Below are 16910 nucleotides of genomic sequence, written 5' to 3'. Positions count from 1 at the left end.
GAACTCTGTCTCCCTAATTTATACCCCCTGCACCGACAGGTCAGGCAAAATGCACAATTACTTCTATGGATTGGATCAATCATATTAAAACAGCATTAGAAAAACATATTTGTACACTAGGATGAGTGTAGTAAAGAACACATTTGTTTTTGAGGAGCCCATAAATAGGACTGGGAACTAGGCCTGTCAGTGCCTTAAAGTGGCCCTTTTTAAAAGTAGCATAAATGCATTTTGGCCACTTATATAAGACATTTTACTTTAGCACACCAAAGTTTAATTTCTGCAAAGTGCAAATCTTTTGTTGATATTTTATTCAAGAGCAGTGGCCAGTTCTTGCATAAGAGGCCAGGAGGAATAAAAAATTAATTAATTTAAAATGTCATTTTTATTATTTCACTTATTGCCACAATTGTCATGCTTTTCAACTGAGAATAAGACAGTCAGTATTTATGGATTGTTTACAAAAAACCCACAAAACTTAAATTTAAACCCAAATTTTCAGTCTGATGCAAACCCCTTAATTTAATTTTTGTAGGGCAGATCTCTCAAATGTGGTGCAAGAGTAATATAAAATGGTTAACTTGTGCACTGAAGGCAAAAGGAAAGAACATTAGAATAGGAAGAAATTGTTGGGGGACAATAAGGATACACTGGGGTAGAGAGGTGTTTGGGGGCATGTGTAAATACCTTATTAGAAGTGACAATGAATAAAGTAAGGAGTGCTACATTATTTATAAAAAATGTCCAATAATTAAAGAACACTTGTGGTGTGCAGAATTCCTCATCTTTATTATGAGTTCTGAAAAAAAAACTGGTGTTCAGTTAGCCACTCTTTTTATGGGAATGTGGTGTTGTTCATATGTAAAGTAAATGCATGCAGATTATGGATTAAAATACTGAGATAGTTTGTTAGTTAAATAGTTTTTTTCTAAGTGTGCAGTTCTACCATTAATTATTTATATACCTTTACTTTTGCACCATCTCCAATTAGTTTCCTTTTTTTTAAAAAAATATTAGGCTTTTCATGTAAAGGCTTGGGACATTTTTTCAAACTGTGTCAAATAATTTATGCCAGAAAAATTGTGTAAAACCTGGTTATAATAGAAGAATCCATTATAATAGATTTATATATAGTTGTAATCAGATAGCATAAAACACATACACAAATAGCTTAAACAGATGCACCCTTACAGTCTTTCTCCATAGTTTAATTTCCCATCCTTTTCCACTCCTTCGTTAGGACTGAAGCCCAAAACTGCAGTAGTATTGGAATATATTGGAAAACTCAGCAAACCCTGCAAATGTCAACAATTTTTTAACATTACCACTTTATAAATCTAATCTAGATCTAGTGTAAATTATTTTACTTTGAATAGCAAAACTCATCACCAAAAAATCTTCTATTACCCTTGACTTTCTATTAGTCTTAGGCTAGGGTCAATTTTTTTTGTTGGCATTTTTTGCGGACGTCAATTTTTTGTTGTGTGATATATTTTTACATGTTGAATTTTGACACCCGTTCCGCAAAATAATCCACCTATGTTGAAAAGTGGAAATTTGGTGCGAATCCCATCACTAGTGTAGGTTTATTTCACTGTGAACATTACAAATAACTCATTCTACCATTTAAAATTTTATTCTTAAATCGGCTGCTGGTGGGGCTGTCATCACTCCAACTTGCATCACATCAGTAAAGAGTGACTGAAGTTTATTAGAGCACAAGTCACATGGCTGAGGGTACCTGGGAAACTAAGAATATGGCTAGCCCCTTTGTTTTGTGTTTTGAAAAATGTATTTCAATGCAAGGTTCTGCTAGAGGAGTGTTATTGTGAGGAGCATTCCATTGCGAAGCAAAGATGGCAGCACCCATGGCCGCGTAGTGACGTCATGGCAGCATGTGACGTCATCACACTGCGTGACGTCATCACACGGTGTGAAAGTTCAAAGTAAATAGATGCTAGTCCCAGGTTCAATAGGACTTCTTTCTTGAGCTCCTGGGTGCACTGTAAACTGATTTTTTGGACTGATTTGCCAGTTTTCACTCTTTTGCCTGATCCTGATTCCATTGACTGCTGCCTGAACTGACCTGTGCCATCGACTAGAGACGCTTGTTAACCCTTCAGATACCATGCTTTGGGCTTTTTGTACTGTCTAGGCTTCCTCCTTGGTCCTTATTCCAACCCCTTAAAGAGGGATTTTTGTGCTCACAGTTAAACCATATTGGGGTGCAGAGCTCCGTGAGGGAAGCAGGCAGGGTATATGGCCTGGGCAATGAGGAGAAGTTATTCTATATATATATACAGTATATATAGAACTGTTTTAATCTTCAGTGCTCACAATGGACATTTTTGAAATAAAGTCTAAATAGGAGCAACTAAGCTAATATTGTGTATGGATGGTTTCATTTATGAAGAAAGACTGGCCAAATTTGGACAGCTTACACTAAGGAAAATGTGGTTAAAAGGATATAGTTAATACTCTTTTAAAGTTTCATAATTTGTTTGTTAATTTCAGTTGTGCAGTTATGATAAGTATTCCCTGATGCCTCGAACACTCATTTTTTTTTAGTTTGCAAAATTAATCACCCCTCCCTAGAGCGCAGTAAGTTTCTACATAAATGTGATAAGACATATATGGCCCCATCTTATTGTGGCTTAACAAGCCCATATTCAGTCTGTGTATTGCAGTGATTTAATACCATAATCTGGATTGAAGAGGACGTTAAGATATATTAATAAGCAACTTCAAAAACGAAGGTACTGGTGAATGATCTCTGGTCTAATGTAAAGGGAGATTCCAGTTACAGTGGTTAAAAGTCATGGGTGCCAACTAATTAATTATCACTGCGGAAAACATTTACTCTCCTTTTCATAGAAGATACATTTTGTGAAACGAGTGGCATCTAACTAATGCTGTGTTTTTCAATACCACTTTCTGAGCTGCTATGTGCTGCAAAGAGAAACACTGAGCATAGCTTAGGTTGGAACTGGATTAAGAGCATGTTTCACTTAGGTACAAATCATTATCTTTATGTTATGAGCTTATCACACTGTTAATTTGTTACTTCATCAATTTAACATTGAATACAGCACATAATGCCTGCAGTGGAATACAGTGATGACTTCAGTATCAGAGTACATATTGCACAGTAATTTATGCGTTAATATTATGCGTTAATTTATGTGTTAATAATTCACTACTGTGAGCAACAGTTCTCCCTAAAAAAGCCATTTACTAACATTGCTGTAAGTAAATTACATTTGGCTTAATCAAGGGAAAATGCATTTTACCACGATTAAAATGAATTGCCAAAAGTAATGTAATTAATTTGCGCCAATTACAATATTAGCAAAGGGCAAGGCATTTTTGAGGAGATTTGTACCTACATTATTAATTTTTTAACACAGGCAACAAATCTCCCCACGTGTCATTTTTCTGAAGATGGTCTTAAGCAGCTGCAGATCTTAGATGTGTTGTTTATAAAGTTTAAAGTTTTGTTAGATTCTTGTTTTTGAAATATTATTTCTGTAATAATGGAATAGTACAACACAGTGTGATCTTTTTATCTTATACACCATTAAAGGGGTTATTCATCTTTAAATAAACTTTTGGTATAATCCAGACAGTGCTATTCTGAGACGATTTGGAACTGGTCTTTGTTTTTGTGGTTTTAGAAGTTATCTGGTTTCTGCAGTCTGGTTTACACTAACACACAGGCAGTGGTTTCAGTGAGAGACTGGAATATGAATAGCAGAGGGCCTGAAAAGAAAGATAAGTACTAAAAAAAGTATCAATAACTAAAAATTGTAGCCTCACAGAGCTCAGAGAGTTTTTGGCTGGCAGGGTCAGTGACCCCTGTTTGAAATGTGGGAGGAGGCAGAAGAATAAGTTAAATCATTCATAAACTATAAGAAATAAAAAATAAAGACTAAATGAAAAGTTGCTAAGAGCAAGGGCATTGTATAACACACTAAACGTTATTTTAGGTGAACAACGTCTTTAAAGGGGAAATCATTTTGGTTGTATGTCTGTTCCACAGCACTAAGCAAGCTGAACTTTTATATGCATGTTGCTCTTTTGTTTAAGTGATGCATTTTAAGACCTTTTTACCTTTGCAGAACAAATTTCTCTGACCAGAAACGTCCCGAAATAAAGAAGCCAGCTCCTGGAATGATCCTATTAATCATAAGTGATGTCATTTGAAATTCTGCAAACAAAACCGAAACAATTTCTATAAACCAGCATACAACTACCAAAAACTGAGGCCATATTTAGCGGTATATGTCTCCTCCAGTAATAGTTTACTTCAAACCAGTATTTTGATTGTTATAAACATTATTGAGGGTCAACAAATGTGTAGTGAGATTAATTGACATAAGACTAAGTGAGGTTAACTACCACTTACATAGAATAAAAAACATTAATGCAAGACTAAATACCATGTTAGGTACCCTATTAATAAACTAAGCCCATTATTGTGCATGGTAATTACTTTTATAGTTATATTGCAGTGCATTTATCCTATGTATATGGTCTGTTAGTCAAGACAATAACTATTCATATCCAAGAATTGTTAATTTGGTAATTTTATGGTGTTTTACAATCTAAATGAATGAACTATAAAGTTACTTTCAGTTCTGGGTTAAGTTAAAAGACCTCAGACAAGCAACAGGCTTTTGATATCATTAACTATAAATTAAAAAAATTAAATTAATAGGGAATAATATCTTATTTAGCACCGTTTTAACATGGGAAACAAAACAGCACCAATGGAATTTATCCTAAAAGACTTTTCAGATGAGCCTAGCTACGAGACATTGACTTTTGCTATATACTTTGTTGTCTACCTTACTGCATTAGTAAGCAATCTCCTGATTATTGCAGTCATTATACAGACTCCTACTCTATGGACACCAATGTATTTTTTCATTTGTAACCTTGGAATTCTAGACACATGTTACATTTCCACCATCATTCCTAGATTGTTGGTTAGCTCACTTACACATAACAAAAAGATCACGCTTGGAGGCTGTTTGGTTCAGCTTTATTTTTTTTTCAACTTGTCAGTGACTGAGTCCACAGTTTTAGCTGCCATGTCTTATGACCGATATATGGCAATATGCAACCCTTTACACTACATGGATATAATGAGTAAGAGAGTCTGTATGCAGCTAGCTGTGGCATCCTGGATCAATGGGATTGTTTATTCCACTATTCACACGGCAATAATTTATAGGTTAAACTTCTGCAAATCTAATATTGTTGATCACTTTTTCTGTGATATACCCCCACTCTTACACATCTCCTGTTCTGGTACCAAAATAGCTGAAATAATAGTTACATTGTTAGGAACTGTTTTTGTTTTACCATCTTTCTATTTTATAGTAATTTCCTATTTCTTTATTGTAAAATCTGTATTAAGGATCCCATCAGCCACAGGGCGTAGGAAGACATTTTCTACTTGTGTGTCTCATTTAATAAATGCTTCCTTGTTCTATCTTGGCGGTACCTCGGTTTATGCAAAGCCAGTGCCCAGTTCCTCGAATTTGCTACAGATGAAGATAAGTGCAATATTTTATTCAGTCTTTGTGCCACTAGTTAATCCTGCTATCTACAGCTTGAGAAATCATCAGTTAAAAAAAGCCATTAAGAAAAAAATACATTGTATTATTTTTTTGTTTAATGCGCTACACTGATATCCCTGTCAAAAATAATGTTTGTATTTGTGGCTGAAAACAATAGGGTTCATTTACAAATACAGCTGCAATTGTGGTTGTGCAAAAATGGATACAATTCTTGCACATATTGATGGCATTTAATAAAGGTATTTGCTCCTAAAGTTGTTTTTTGTGCTTCTGCCTAATTGAACTCAGGCTGCCATGATGGATTATGTGTAAGTGCTTATACTGATGCAACGGGAACCTCAGAGCGAATGTCAGTTCAGGGCTGCACAATAGGCTCAGCAAACTTGTGATTAAAAAATCATGGGGAGACATCATTTTAACTCTGTAAAAACCACCCAATTGCAGTTTGATGTGAGCTAATGCATCTTATTCAATTGCACTGAACAAGTATACGTGTGTGCAATGATGCTTGAATGAAGGGAAGTCAATATTTTCTACATTTAAGGCAGAAAATGTTGAATTGCACCCAAAATCACACTTTGTACACTTGGGGGCCCATTCATTAAAGCACGATGACAACGATTAGAAGAAATTCGTATTTTCAGAAGTTTAGAACTTTTCTTACTGTTTAACCATAATATCGTTAAAAAAGTACAACTTTTTTGTGATACATTCGTTATTGCACGAAAAAGACGTACGTTTCGTACTTTGCGCAACGATAACAAAAATTTCGGAATTCATTCTAGCTTTGGTATAGTGGCTATCTTTTGGCCAGGTTGGAGCTGCAGAGTGCCATTGAGTCCTATGGGAGGCTTCCAAAATCATTCATTGAAGTTTCAAAGTCAGAAAGTTTTCGCGCCCTTTGCGATTGTTCGGATACAAAATTTCATAACTTTTGGATCGCAACCACGAAATTTTAGTACAACCTAGAAAATTATTTTTGTGCAATTTTCGCACATCAGAAATTATTGGGGTTAGTACGAATTTTTTCCAATCGTACTTTTAACAAACAAGCACGAAATTTGTGCTTTAATAAATCTACCCCTTGGGTTTATAAATGTGCACCGTTTTTCTTCCAAAAAACTACACAAATACCCCTTAAAGGCAATTCTTATTAAAAAAACAATTGTATGTGTGCCTGAAAACATTGTTTAATTTTTAGGCACCTTTTTAGCTTCAAATAAAAAGAATTACTGAGCATTTGAATAGACTTTGCTAAGAAAGCACGAGTGACTGTAATTCTTGCAAACTTTAATTCTTAAAAACATTCTATTAATTTTCTTTAAAAAAAAAAAAAAAGGCGTTTTGTTAAGTTTTGAGGTTTTTCTCTGATATTTTTCTAATTGTATGGCATAGTATTCAGACTTCAGTCATCTAAGATCTAAAATTCAATGCTTATATCCTGCAACTGAAATAAAACAGCTTTACGACATGCTCTGGAATAAGCGTGTACATTAATAATGCACAAGGTAATTGGCAAAATGGAGTGCAGAGGTCTTTGGATATTTGCACAATGCCCCACTCAGTGGGCAAAGTGCAAAAAATTGGCACATTGGGCCCGATTCACTAAAGTGCAATTTAACGTGCGCTATTTTTAGCGTGTTAAAAATGTTATCGCGTCTTAATTTTCGCGACTTTTCGCACGATTCACTATAAGCATACTCGCGCTAATTTACGCGCGGTATTTCATGTGATAATTTTGTCGCGATAAATAGCATGCGCAGTATTTTTCGCATGCACGCTATTTATCGCAAGTGCTAATTGTCGCGACATTACGCACGCGACAATCGGCAGCATAAAACTGGCAACATTTTGCCCTGGGAGAGCACAGAGTGCTAGAGAGGTGCTGTATAAATGTTTATTTGCCCAAAAAAACAATAAAAATCTAAGTAAGAAAAAAAAAAGAAGTGCTAGAGGTAATAAAATGGGGGGGGGGCATTGAAGAATATTTAGCCAAATACTTAGGGGTCCGTTTGCTAAAGTGGCTTAAATTAAGTGGAAGATTTTAGGCACAGAATAAATGGTAAATATGTTATGGGCACTTTATTAAACGGGGACAAATATAATATTGCAATTATTCTGGCAACAAAACATTGGATTGGCAGTTATCACACTCACCAGAAAATACGCTACGTACTAATTAACGCAAGTTTTACTATTCAGCAAAATGGGCTAAAGACAAAATTGTTGGCAGAATATTTGCAAACATTTAATCCATATAACATATTGATGCTGTTACTGATAGATGTAAGAGTGTAGGGGAAACTACATGAAAGTATAGAATACCATATCAAGGAAGGAAAAATAAGTAGACATTACTCAGTTCAAAAGTAGAAAAATATCAAATTTTACTATAAGAAGAAAATAATTAAAAATAGAATATAAAAAAAGGGGGAAAATAAAACTTAGGGCTTGCTGCCCTTGAGTTCATCCATGTCCCTCCTCAGTTGGGCCACTTCCCCCCGGAGCTGGGCCAGCTCGGCCTTCATGTTCTCCAGGTCCTCCTGCATTGACCGACGTGATGTTCCCTCGTCTGCAGGAGAACCTGGTGGCTGGGATCCGGGGGGCTGGGGCGAGAACTCAAGGGCCGGGGAAACTGGGGGAGGCGTAAAGGGGGGGGTGTCTGGGGCCTCTTCGGCCTCGGGGCCCTCCTCCGCCTCTGGGGCCTTGGGGGCCTGGCTAGGTCCTGGGGCCTTGGCGGCCTGGCTAGGTCCTGGGGCCTCGGGGGCCTTGGCGGCCTGGCTAGGTCCTGGGGCCTCGGGGGCCTTGCTGGGTCCTGGGGCCTCGGGGGCCTGGGCAGGTCCTGGGGCAGGTCCTTGAGCCTGGTTTGCCTGGGGTTGTGCCTCCGGAGGGAGAAGAGGCGCCATGTCGATATTGAGTTCTGTGAGACAGTATTGCAAGATGTTATTTCAATCTATTATACATATATATATATATATACATTCATACACAGAGGGCCACCATCCTAAATAATGGGGCCCCTCACAACAAAAATTTTTTGGCCCCACTGGCCCCTCCCCCTGTGAACCCTCACATCAATCCAAAGGACACACATTTATGGCCCTTCCCCCAAATGACTCATACTATGGGCCGCTCCCTGCTGCTCCCCCCCTGCTTTAAACTCATTTATGCATATGTATGTGAAAATGTGTGTGTGTATATATATATATATATATACACACAGGTATGGGATCCCTTATCCGGAAACCCGTTATCCAGAAAGCCCCAAACTACGGAAAGCCTGTCTCCCATAGACTCCATTTGAATCAAGTAATTCATAATTTAAAAACTGATTTCCTTTTTCTCTGTAGTAATTAAACAGCACCTTGCAATTGATCCCAACTAAGATGTAAATACCGTATATACTCGAGTATATGCCGATCCGAATATAAGCCGAGGTACGTAATTTTACCTAAGAAAACTGGAAAAACTTATTGACTCGAGTATAAGCCTAGGGTGGGAAATGCAGCAGCTACTGCTAAGTTTTAATAATCAAAATAAATACCTATAAAATGACATTAATTGAGGCATCAGTGGGATATATGTTTTTCAATATTTATTTCAAAGAAAAACAGTAAATTAGCTCTGTAAGTGGAGAAGAGGGTCAACAAAAACAATATGAGTACTACCCCACGCTCATTGCACATTGGCAAACTGGGATGTAAGGGGAAATAAGTATTGCTAGTGGGAGCCTAGCCCAGGGCACTGGAGGGTCTGGTTGCGGGTGGCCTAATTTGCACACAAAGAACAGAGGGTGCTTGTCTGGAGGGACCCATGGCACCCGACTCGAGTATAAGCCGAGGGGGACTTTTTCAGCACATTTTGGGTGCTGAAAAACTAGGCTTATACTCGAGTATATACAGTAATCATTATTGGAGGCAAAACCATCGTATTGTGTTTAATTCATGTTTTATTGATTTTTTCTTAGACTTAAGGTATGGAGATCCAAATAACGGAAAGACCCCTTATCCGGAATACCCTTGGTCCCGAGCATTCTGGCTGTATATATATATATATATATATATATGTGTGTGTATATGTATTTGTTTTTCAAAATGCCACAACATATTTAAAATTCCCTCTTTATTGTCAACTTTATTGTGTATTTTTGAAAAAACATGCATATATACACACATATATATATATATATATATATATATATATAGAGAGAGAGAGAGAAAATATACATTTCAAGTACTTGCTAAATCTTTTAAGAAACGTATTGTGTAAAACCATATTAAAGTAGAATAATTACCTGCAGCAATTTCAGAGATCTCCTGAAAGTTCCTGCGCTTCAGGTCTGACCAAATCCGCTGGAGCAGGCGGAGGTCCATTTCGATGCGAAAGCCCCTGCGCAACCCTGCTATTAGGTTGCGCAGGATAGCCCTCTTCCACTCATGGACCCCTATTGGCCCCAGCAGCAGCCTGTCATACCCTGAGCGCAGGAAGAACTCTATAATATAGCGCCTCTGGTGACAGCAGGCTCAATGACACAAAATGGCCGCAAGTCGCACATGTCACGAGATTCCAAAATCGCCACAAAATGGCCGCAAGTCGCTCGTGACACGAGATTACAAAGTCGCGACAAATCGCCAATATATATACCTAGTAATGTATTTTGTGCGACTAAATATTTACCGCTATATAGTACTGTATATTATCGCAACTAAATATTTACCGCTATATAGTACTGTATATTATCGCGACTAAATATTTACCACTATTGTACTGTATAATATCGCAACCAAATTTTTACCACTATTGTACTGTATATTTTTGGCGACTAAATTTTTACCACTATTGTACTGTATATTTTGGCGACTAAATTTTTACCACTATTGTACTGTATATTTTGGCGACTACATTTTTACCGCTATAGTATTGTATATTAGTAGCGAAATTCCATACATGCCAAGACTTAAGTAAAATTGAGTAAAAAGACACATACTTGAATAAATAACACTGTAAGTCCAAATTTGCAGCGTGAACCAAAATTGCTGCATGCATAAAAAAAATTGTTGAGTACGTCAAAAAAACATTTTTTTGTGACGTGCAACATTTTCAAATTTTTGCCCAAAGCGAAACAGGACAGATTCGCTCATCACTAATAATATGTGGTTTTCAAATACCCCCCCCAAAAGGTCTCTGGGAGCATAATTATCAAGGCAACGCTATAACTCTGAATTCCCAAAAGTGCACTATAGTGTTTATAAAAATTCAAATAGGAGCATCGCTGCTACTTTCCTTACATATACCATTGTTGAGAGGACCATTAACCCTCTACTTCTTGTTAGCAGGCACTGGAACTAAGCATGAATTCAAGAATTATACTTGATTATATTTCAATACTTAAATAGAAAAATGTACTGCCTTTTTTCGCTGTAAGAACATTATGCTATTCAATGTTATCTTATATTCTGTTGCTGTCAAGTTTGGTTTATCATTTATCCATAATAAGAAACTAAGATAATGTTTACTTTTTCCTTGAAGAAGGTTTGTTTTAATATCATTAAATCTGTCCAAATTTTCCAGGCTGTGTATTGATGAGAATGTAACTGTGTATTAAATGAAAATACATTGATCAGTATAACAGATTTCATGTCAACTCTTTTGCCACCCCTATGTATCCTTATAAACCAGATCCAAACATCCTTCCAATCCAGCAGCAGTTTTTGTGAATTCAGTTTATTGTAATATTAGCTAAAATTAGGTGAACCTCCCAAATATCAGCTTGCTACATTATGCCTATAAATATTTTTTTTTTCCAGAGGTGGCTCATATTTTTTATTTTAGTAGCATTATGCTGTATTTATACAGCTCTGACATATTCCACAATGCTTTACAAAGATCACACATCGTGATATTGTGGCCAGTTTTTATCAGGAGCAAGGATAATTAAAATGTTCCCACAGTAGGAATAACAGATGTATATGGCAAGAATTTGATTTCTTCTGCACCTTAATCAAGGCTTAGGGGCTGATTTACTAACCCACGAATCCGACCCGAATTGGAAAAGTTCCGACTTGAAAACGAACATTTTGCGACTTTTTCGTACGTTTTGCGATTTTTTCGGATTCTTTACGAATTTTTCGTTACCAATACGATTTTTGCGTAAAAACGCGAGTTTTTCGTATCCATTACGAAAGTTGCGTAAAAAGTTGCGCATTTTTCGTAGCGTTAAAACTTACGCGAAAAGTTGCGCATTTTTCGTAGCGTTAAAACTTAAAAGGTGCAAAGTTTCGCGTAAGTTTTAACGCTACGAAAAAAGTGCAACTTTTTGCGCAAGTTTTAACGCTACGAAAAATGCGCAACTTTTTATGCAACTTTCGTAATGGATACGAAAAACTCGCGTTTTTACGCAAAAATCGTATTGGTAACGAAAAATTCGTAAAGAATCCGAAAAAATCGCAAAACATACGAAAAAATCGCAAAATACCGATCATTACGAAAAAAACGCAATCGGACTCATTTCGACCCGTTCGTGGGTAAGTAAATCAGCCCCTTAATGTTAACAGATCATTTAAGAAAATCTGTGATCCCTTTTATACTCATCTAATTTAAAGTAGCAGTCTGTTGATCAGGGTTAGGGAAGTCAAGGAATTCTGTTGAGATATATTTAAATGAAGCTTTGAATGAAAAACAGTATATAAAGTGTACTGATGCACTGCCTCAGAAAGAGAATTCCATTTACTCCTTCACATACAAAAAACAACAAGAAAAGGCGGCACTCAAAAGTTTTTTTCAAAAAGTGCAAAAAGGTATATTCAGTTCATAATAATAAAAACATCTTACATGTAGCCTGCATTTCTGTAGTAATTCAGCGACGTTTCGGGCCCTTTATCAAGCTCAAACAGACAATAATAGTGCAGGTGCACCTGCCTGACCCTCCCTGCATAAAACAGTTGGCAGCATTTGGAATTGAGAAAACTTTCTGATTTTATTACGACACAATGAATGGCTGCTCTAAAGACTTGGGGAATCTGCTGTTTCTCTTGGTTAGGGATCTAAAATAAATAATAATGTTACACTTGACTATATATTTATATTTCATGGGTGGTTCACCTTTAACTTAACTTTTAGAATGTTATAAAATGCCCTATTCTTGGTTTTCATGATTTATTTTTTTTATAGTTTTTTTAATGTTTTGCCTCTTCTGCATCTTTTGTTTAGCTTTCAAACGAAAATAGGCAAAAACTATTGCTTTTAATTATCTTTAATTGCACCCCCCATTTATAATTTAATTTCTCCTTCAAACCATTGCCTTGTTACTAGGGTAAATAAGAATCTAGCAACTAGATAGCTGCTTAAAATACCAAACTGGAGATCTGCTGAATAAAAAAGTTAAATAACTTAAAAATCATAAAAAATGAAGACCAATTGCAAATGCAAATATCAACATCTACATCATACTAAACTACTCCTTTAATATATTTGTTACCCTAAGTGCAAAATTAAGAAAATCAAACCGTCTCCTCACAGTTCTTGCCTCCATTATTTTAACTTGGCCATTACCAACCAGACTACAATTTTTTTAGCCTACTCTACCATTAGTCCAAGCTACACCAAACACTGCAATAATACTGTATATTTTTTCCACCTTCCAGCCTCCTAGAAATTAGCAGGAATTAGCTTCTCTCATTATTTTTTTTAACTTAGATTTTTGCTGCAAGACTCATTCACGAATTTGATAAATGATAATAATAAAGAGCTGAATTGTTATGGATAGACAATAATTAATTAAAACATAACAATCAATCTGCCTCATAAACTAGGTACAGGATGCCTTACTCAGAAACCCATTATTTGGAAAGCTCAGAATCACAGGAAGCCAATCTCCAACACAGTCTATTTTAAACAAATAATTGTAATTTTTTAAAATTATTTTCTTATTCACTGTAACAATAAACCAGTACCTCCTGATTGATGGTAACTAAGAATCCATATTGGTGGCACAGTCATCCTATTGGGTTTGTTTAACGTTTAAATGTTTTTAGTAGTCTTATGGTGATGCAAATTATGACCCCTTATCTAAAAAACCCCAGGTCCCAAACATTCTCAGTAACAGATCCCATTCCTTCTTATTAGCTTTGGGCCTTTAGAACTAACATATCTTTTTGTTTCATTTCAGACCAAATGATCCAGACTTTAATGAATGCAAATGAGACTGCTACCAAAGAATTCTTCATGCTAGCATTAACCAACCTTCCCATTCTTAAGGTTTTTATATTTATCATTCTGTTGCTTATTTACCTCCTGACACTAATTGGAAATGTCACCATCATACTGGTATCAAGACTTGACAAGAGCCTTCACAAGCCAATGTACTTCTTTCTGGGAAATCTCTCATTCCTAGATATCTGCTACACCTCAACCACTATGCCCAAAATGTTGGAAATCCTTCTGGCGGAAAGGAAAACAATATCCTTTGCTGGCTGTGTAACACAGATGTTTTTCTTCATAACCTTCGTGGGAACTGAGTGTGTTCTTCTTTGTATGATGTCTTATGACCGCTTTTTGGCCATATGTCACCCACTTCGATATTGTGCTCTTATGAGTGACAACATGTGCATGAGCTTAGCAGGTATCTCCTGGCTGAGTGGTTTTGTTAATTCAATGGTCCACACTGTTTTTACTTTTCAGAAACATTTCTGTAATACCAATAAGATAAGTTACTTTTATTGTGATTTACCCCCTCTCCTTTCCATTTCTTGTCAAGATACTTCTGTTAATGAACTTTTATTATTGTCAATTGGCATTTTCATAGGCTGGACACCATTTTTGTGCATTATTGTTTCTTATGTCTATATCCTTTTTACTATAATGAAAATAACATCAACAGGGAGCAGGCAGAAAGCCTTTTCCACCTGTATTTCTCATATTACTGTGGTAGTCCTTTACTTTGGGAATGTAAACTTTAGCTATGTGAGACCAATTTCCACATATTCTTTAGAGAAGGACAGACTGATTTCAGTTCTGTATAGTGTCATTTCTCCAATGCTGAACCCATTAATATATACTTTGAAAAACCAATATGTGAAAAAAGCTATTGGCAAACAATTTATTCCTCACTACAGAAGATAAGCAATTATGGCTTATGGTGTTATGGTGCACAAATTATTATTAGAACTACTATTATTAGGTATTTGTTAAACGATATACACATTTTTAAAGCCATAAGCAGGCTTATGTAGATATTTAATTTTATTTTTTTATTTGTTCGAATACAACACAGTTTGTGTAATGTTTGGGGGGTTCACATTCAAAATCATAATAATTCCCAATACATAAATAATATTCTAATAGCCCACAGGTAGATGGTAGTGCTATACCTTTTATTTTTAAAGAGGCATGTTTCTACATACATTTTAGATTATTTTTCTACAGTAGTGCGTGATGTAAGACTGCTTTGACACTGTAATGGAGTTGCCTCTTTTTTAATCTTCTAATTGATCTTGTTTCTAGGATAAATAAAGTTCTAAGGTTCTAAGCATCCACTAAATGTAAGCTGTATGAAATAATCAACATGCTGATTGGATGCTATGGAATACTTACTTTCTATTATTGTTTACTACAATGCATACACATGGTAACTATTAGATGTGCTGTAGACGGCGCAGTTTCAAGATGCTCCACAAAGTCACACAAATAGTGGTTATCGGTGCATGTATCGTCATTGCATTTACTCAATGATGCAAAACAACAATAAAATTGTTGAGGCGTAATTGTTTGCTGTCAAGTGATTGTCGCTGCTATTACCCTGTATTCACTGTATCACTGTAATGTTCACTGACTTTTCTATGTAGGTTTATGTATATTTATTTTATGTATATCCATATATTACTATCCATACAGTATATTTCTGTTTGCTGAAAGGCTATAGTATATATAGAGCATACATTGGACAGCACCACACTTCCAATATGATCAACCTGGTGAATAGCAACAAAAACAAACAATAAAGTTGTGTAATGGCCTTTGTCAAAATGCTTTGCTATCTCCACAAATACACACGTTCATTGGTTTTCATAAGCCCTGTAAACCCTTTTTTTAAATGTGGTGCTTAGGATGTAATTTGGGTCACAAGGCTGAAAAGTTTGTTTTATTATAATAAGCCCCCCCCCCCTCCTTGTTAAATATGAGGATATTAGAAGTTACCTCACAGTTTATTGACCTATAAAATCCTTTTATGTTCATTTTTATAAATTTGCTTTCTTTGAGCTAAACTTGATTTGTCTTTTTTTAGTAAAAGAGATGAGTTGCTGGAAGCACATAAGGGATGCATTTAGAAGAGAAGTTTACCAAAGAAAAAAGAAGAACGCAGTGATGAGGAAAAAATACCATTATTATGAACAGCTGAAATTTCTTCTTCCAACAATGGAGACTATATTGTGGGTATTTTTATTGACAAAATGTTCCAGGATGACTGTTGCTATTGCATAAACCAGCTAGTTAAATGTAGAATATGTTGGTTTATTTCTTTGGGGGGGGGGGCAAAATTTGTTTCCCTTGTTTTGGTGCTCCTGCTCTGAGAAAACTGCACCGACTCATGAAAAAACTACAATCACCTTTCTTCTGGTGTCCCAGGTGTCTCTAGCACAGATTCTTGTTCATGCAAGCAGGGGAGATATAAAATGGTAAGCACTAAGGATTGGATTGTTAAGAAAATGCTGGTGCAGCACTTAGACAACTTTTCCACAGGCCGGTGCAGCTTCCTCTGAACCAAGGACCAAGGAAAACCTTAGCAATCTATTTCACTGTGGTTGCTTAACATTTTGGCAAACTAATAATGACATTGCTTGAAAACCAATGTAAATGTTTGAATATACTTTTTACACTAGTATATACAGGTATATCAATATATGAGTGGAAAAAAAAAAGCTCATACCATATTTCATTGTACAGTAGGTAAGATCAGATGTGTGGAGGGTTATGTTTTACTGTAATAGTCAGTTTTAACCATCTTTGTTTTTTGTTTCTCAAGGACATCTAGAATGTGAAACTGATCTCATGGCTAGCCCTTCAGTTCTCAAATCGTCAAGAGCAGGGGTCCCCAACCTTTTATACTCGTGAGCCACAGTCCAATGTTAAAAAACTTGAAGAGAAACATGAGCATAAATGTTCATAGGGGTGTGAAATAAGGGTAAAGATTGGCTATTAGGCAGCCTCTATGCACACTATCAGCTTACAGGGGCTTTATTTGGTAGTAAATCTTGTTTTTATTCAACCAAAACTTGCCACCAAGTCAGGAATTCAAAAATAATTACCTGCTTTGGGGGCACTGAGAGC

At 36.0% G+C, this 16910-nt stretch overlaps 2 protein-coding genes across 2 annotated transcripts; both read left to right on the top strand.

Moving 5' to 3' along the window:
• Window positions 1-5093: 5093 nt before the first annotated feature.
• On the top strand, window positions 5094-5696 carry LOC116412263 (olfactory receptor-like protein COR9). Its single transcript, XM_031906110.1, has one exon. The coding sequence runs from the start codon at window positions 5094-5096 to the stop codon at window positions 5694-5696; it is 603 nt and encodes a 200-aa protein (XP_031761970.1).
• Window positions 5697-13757: 8061 nt separating this feature from the next.
• Window positions 13758-14705, top strand: LOC100486940 (olfactory receptor 5V1-like). The gene has a single exon (XM_031906108.1). It carries the CDS (start codon window positions 13758-13760, stop codon window positions 14703-14705), a length of 948 nt encoding a protein of 315 aa, XP_031761968.1.
• Window positions 14706-16910: the final 2205 nt, after the last annotated feature.

Source organism: Xenopus tropicalis, chromosome 1 (assembly GCF_000004195.4).
Source record: "Xenopus tropicalis strain Nigerian chromosome 1, UCB_Xtro_10.0, whole genome shotgun sequence".
Lineage (NCBI taxonomy): Eukaryota > Metazoa > Chordata > Amphibia > Anura > Pipidae > Xenopus > Xenopus tropicalis.
The sequence above is the reverse complement of the archived record's forward strand: the minus strand, read 5'-3'. Positions and strand labels throughout refer to the sequence as shown.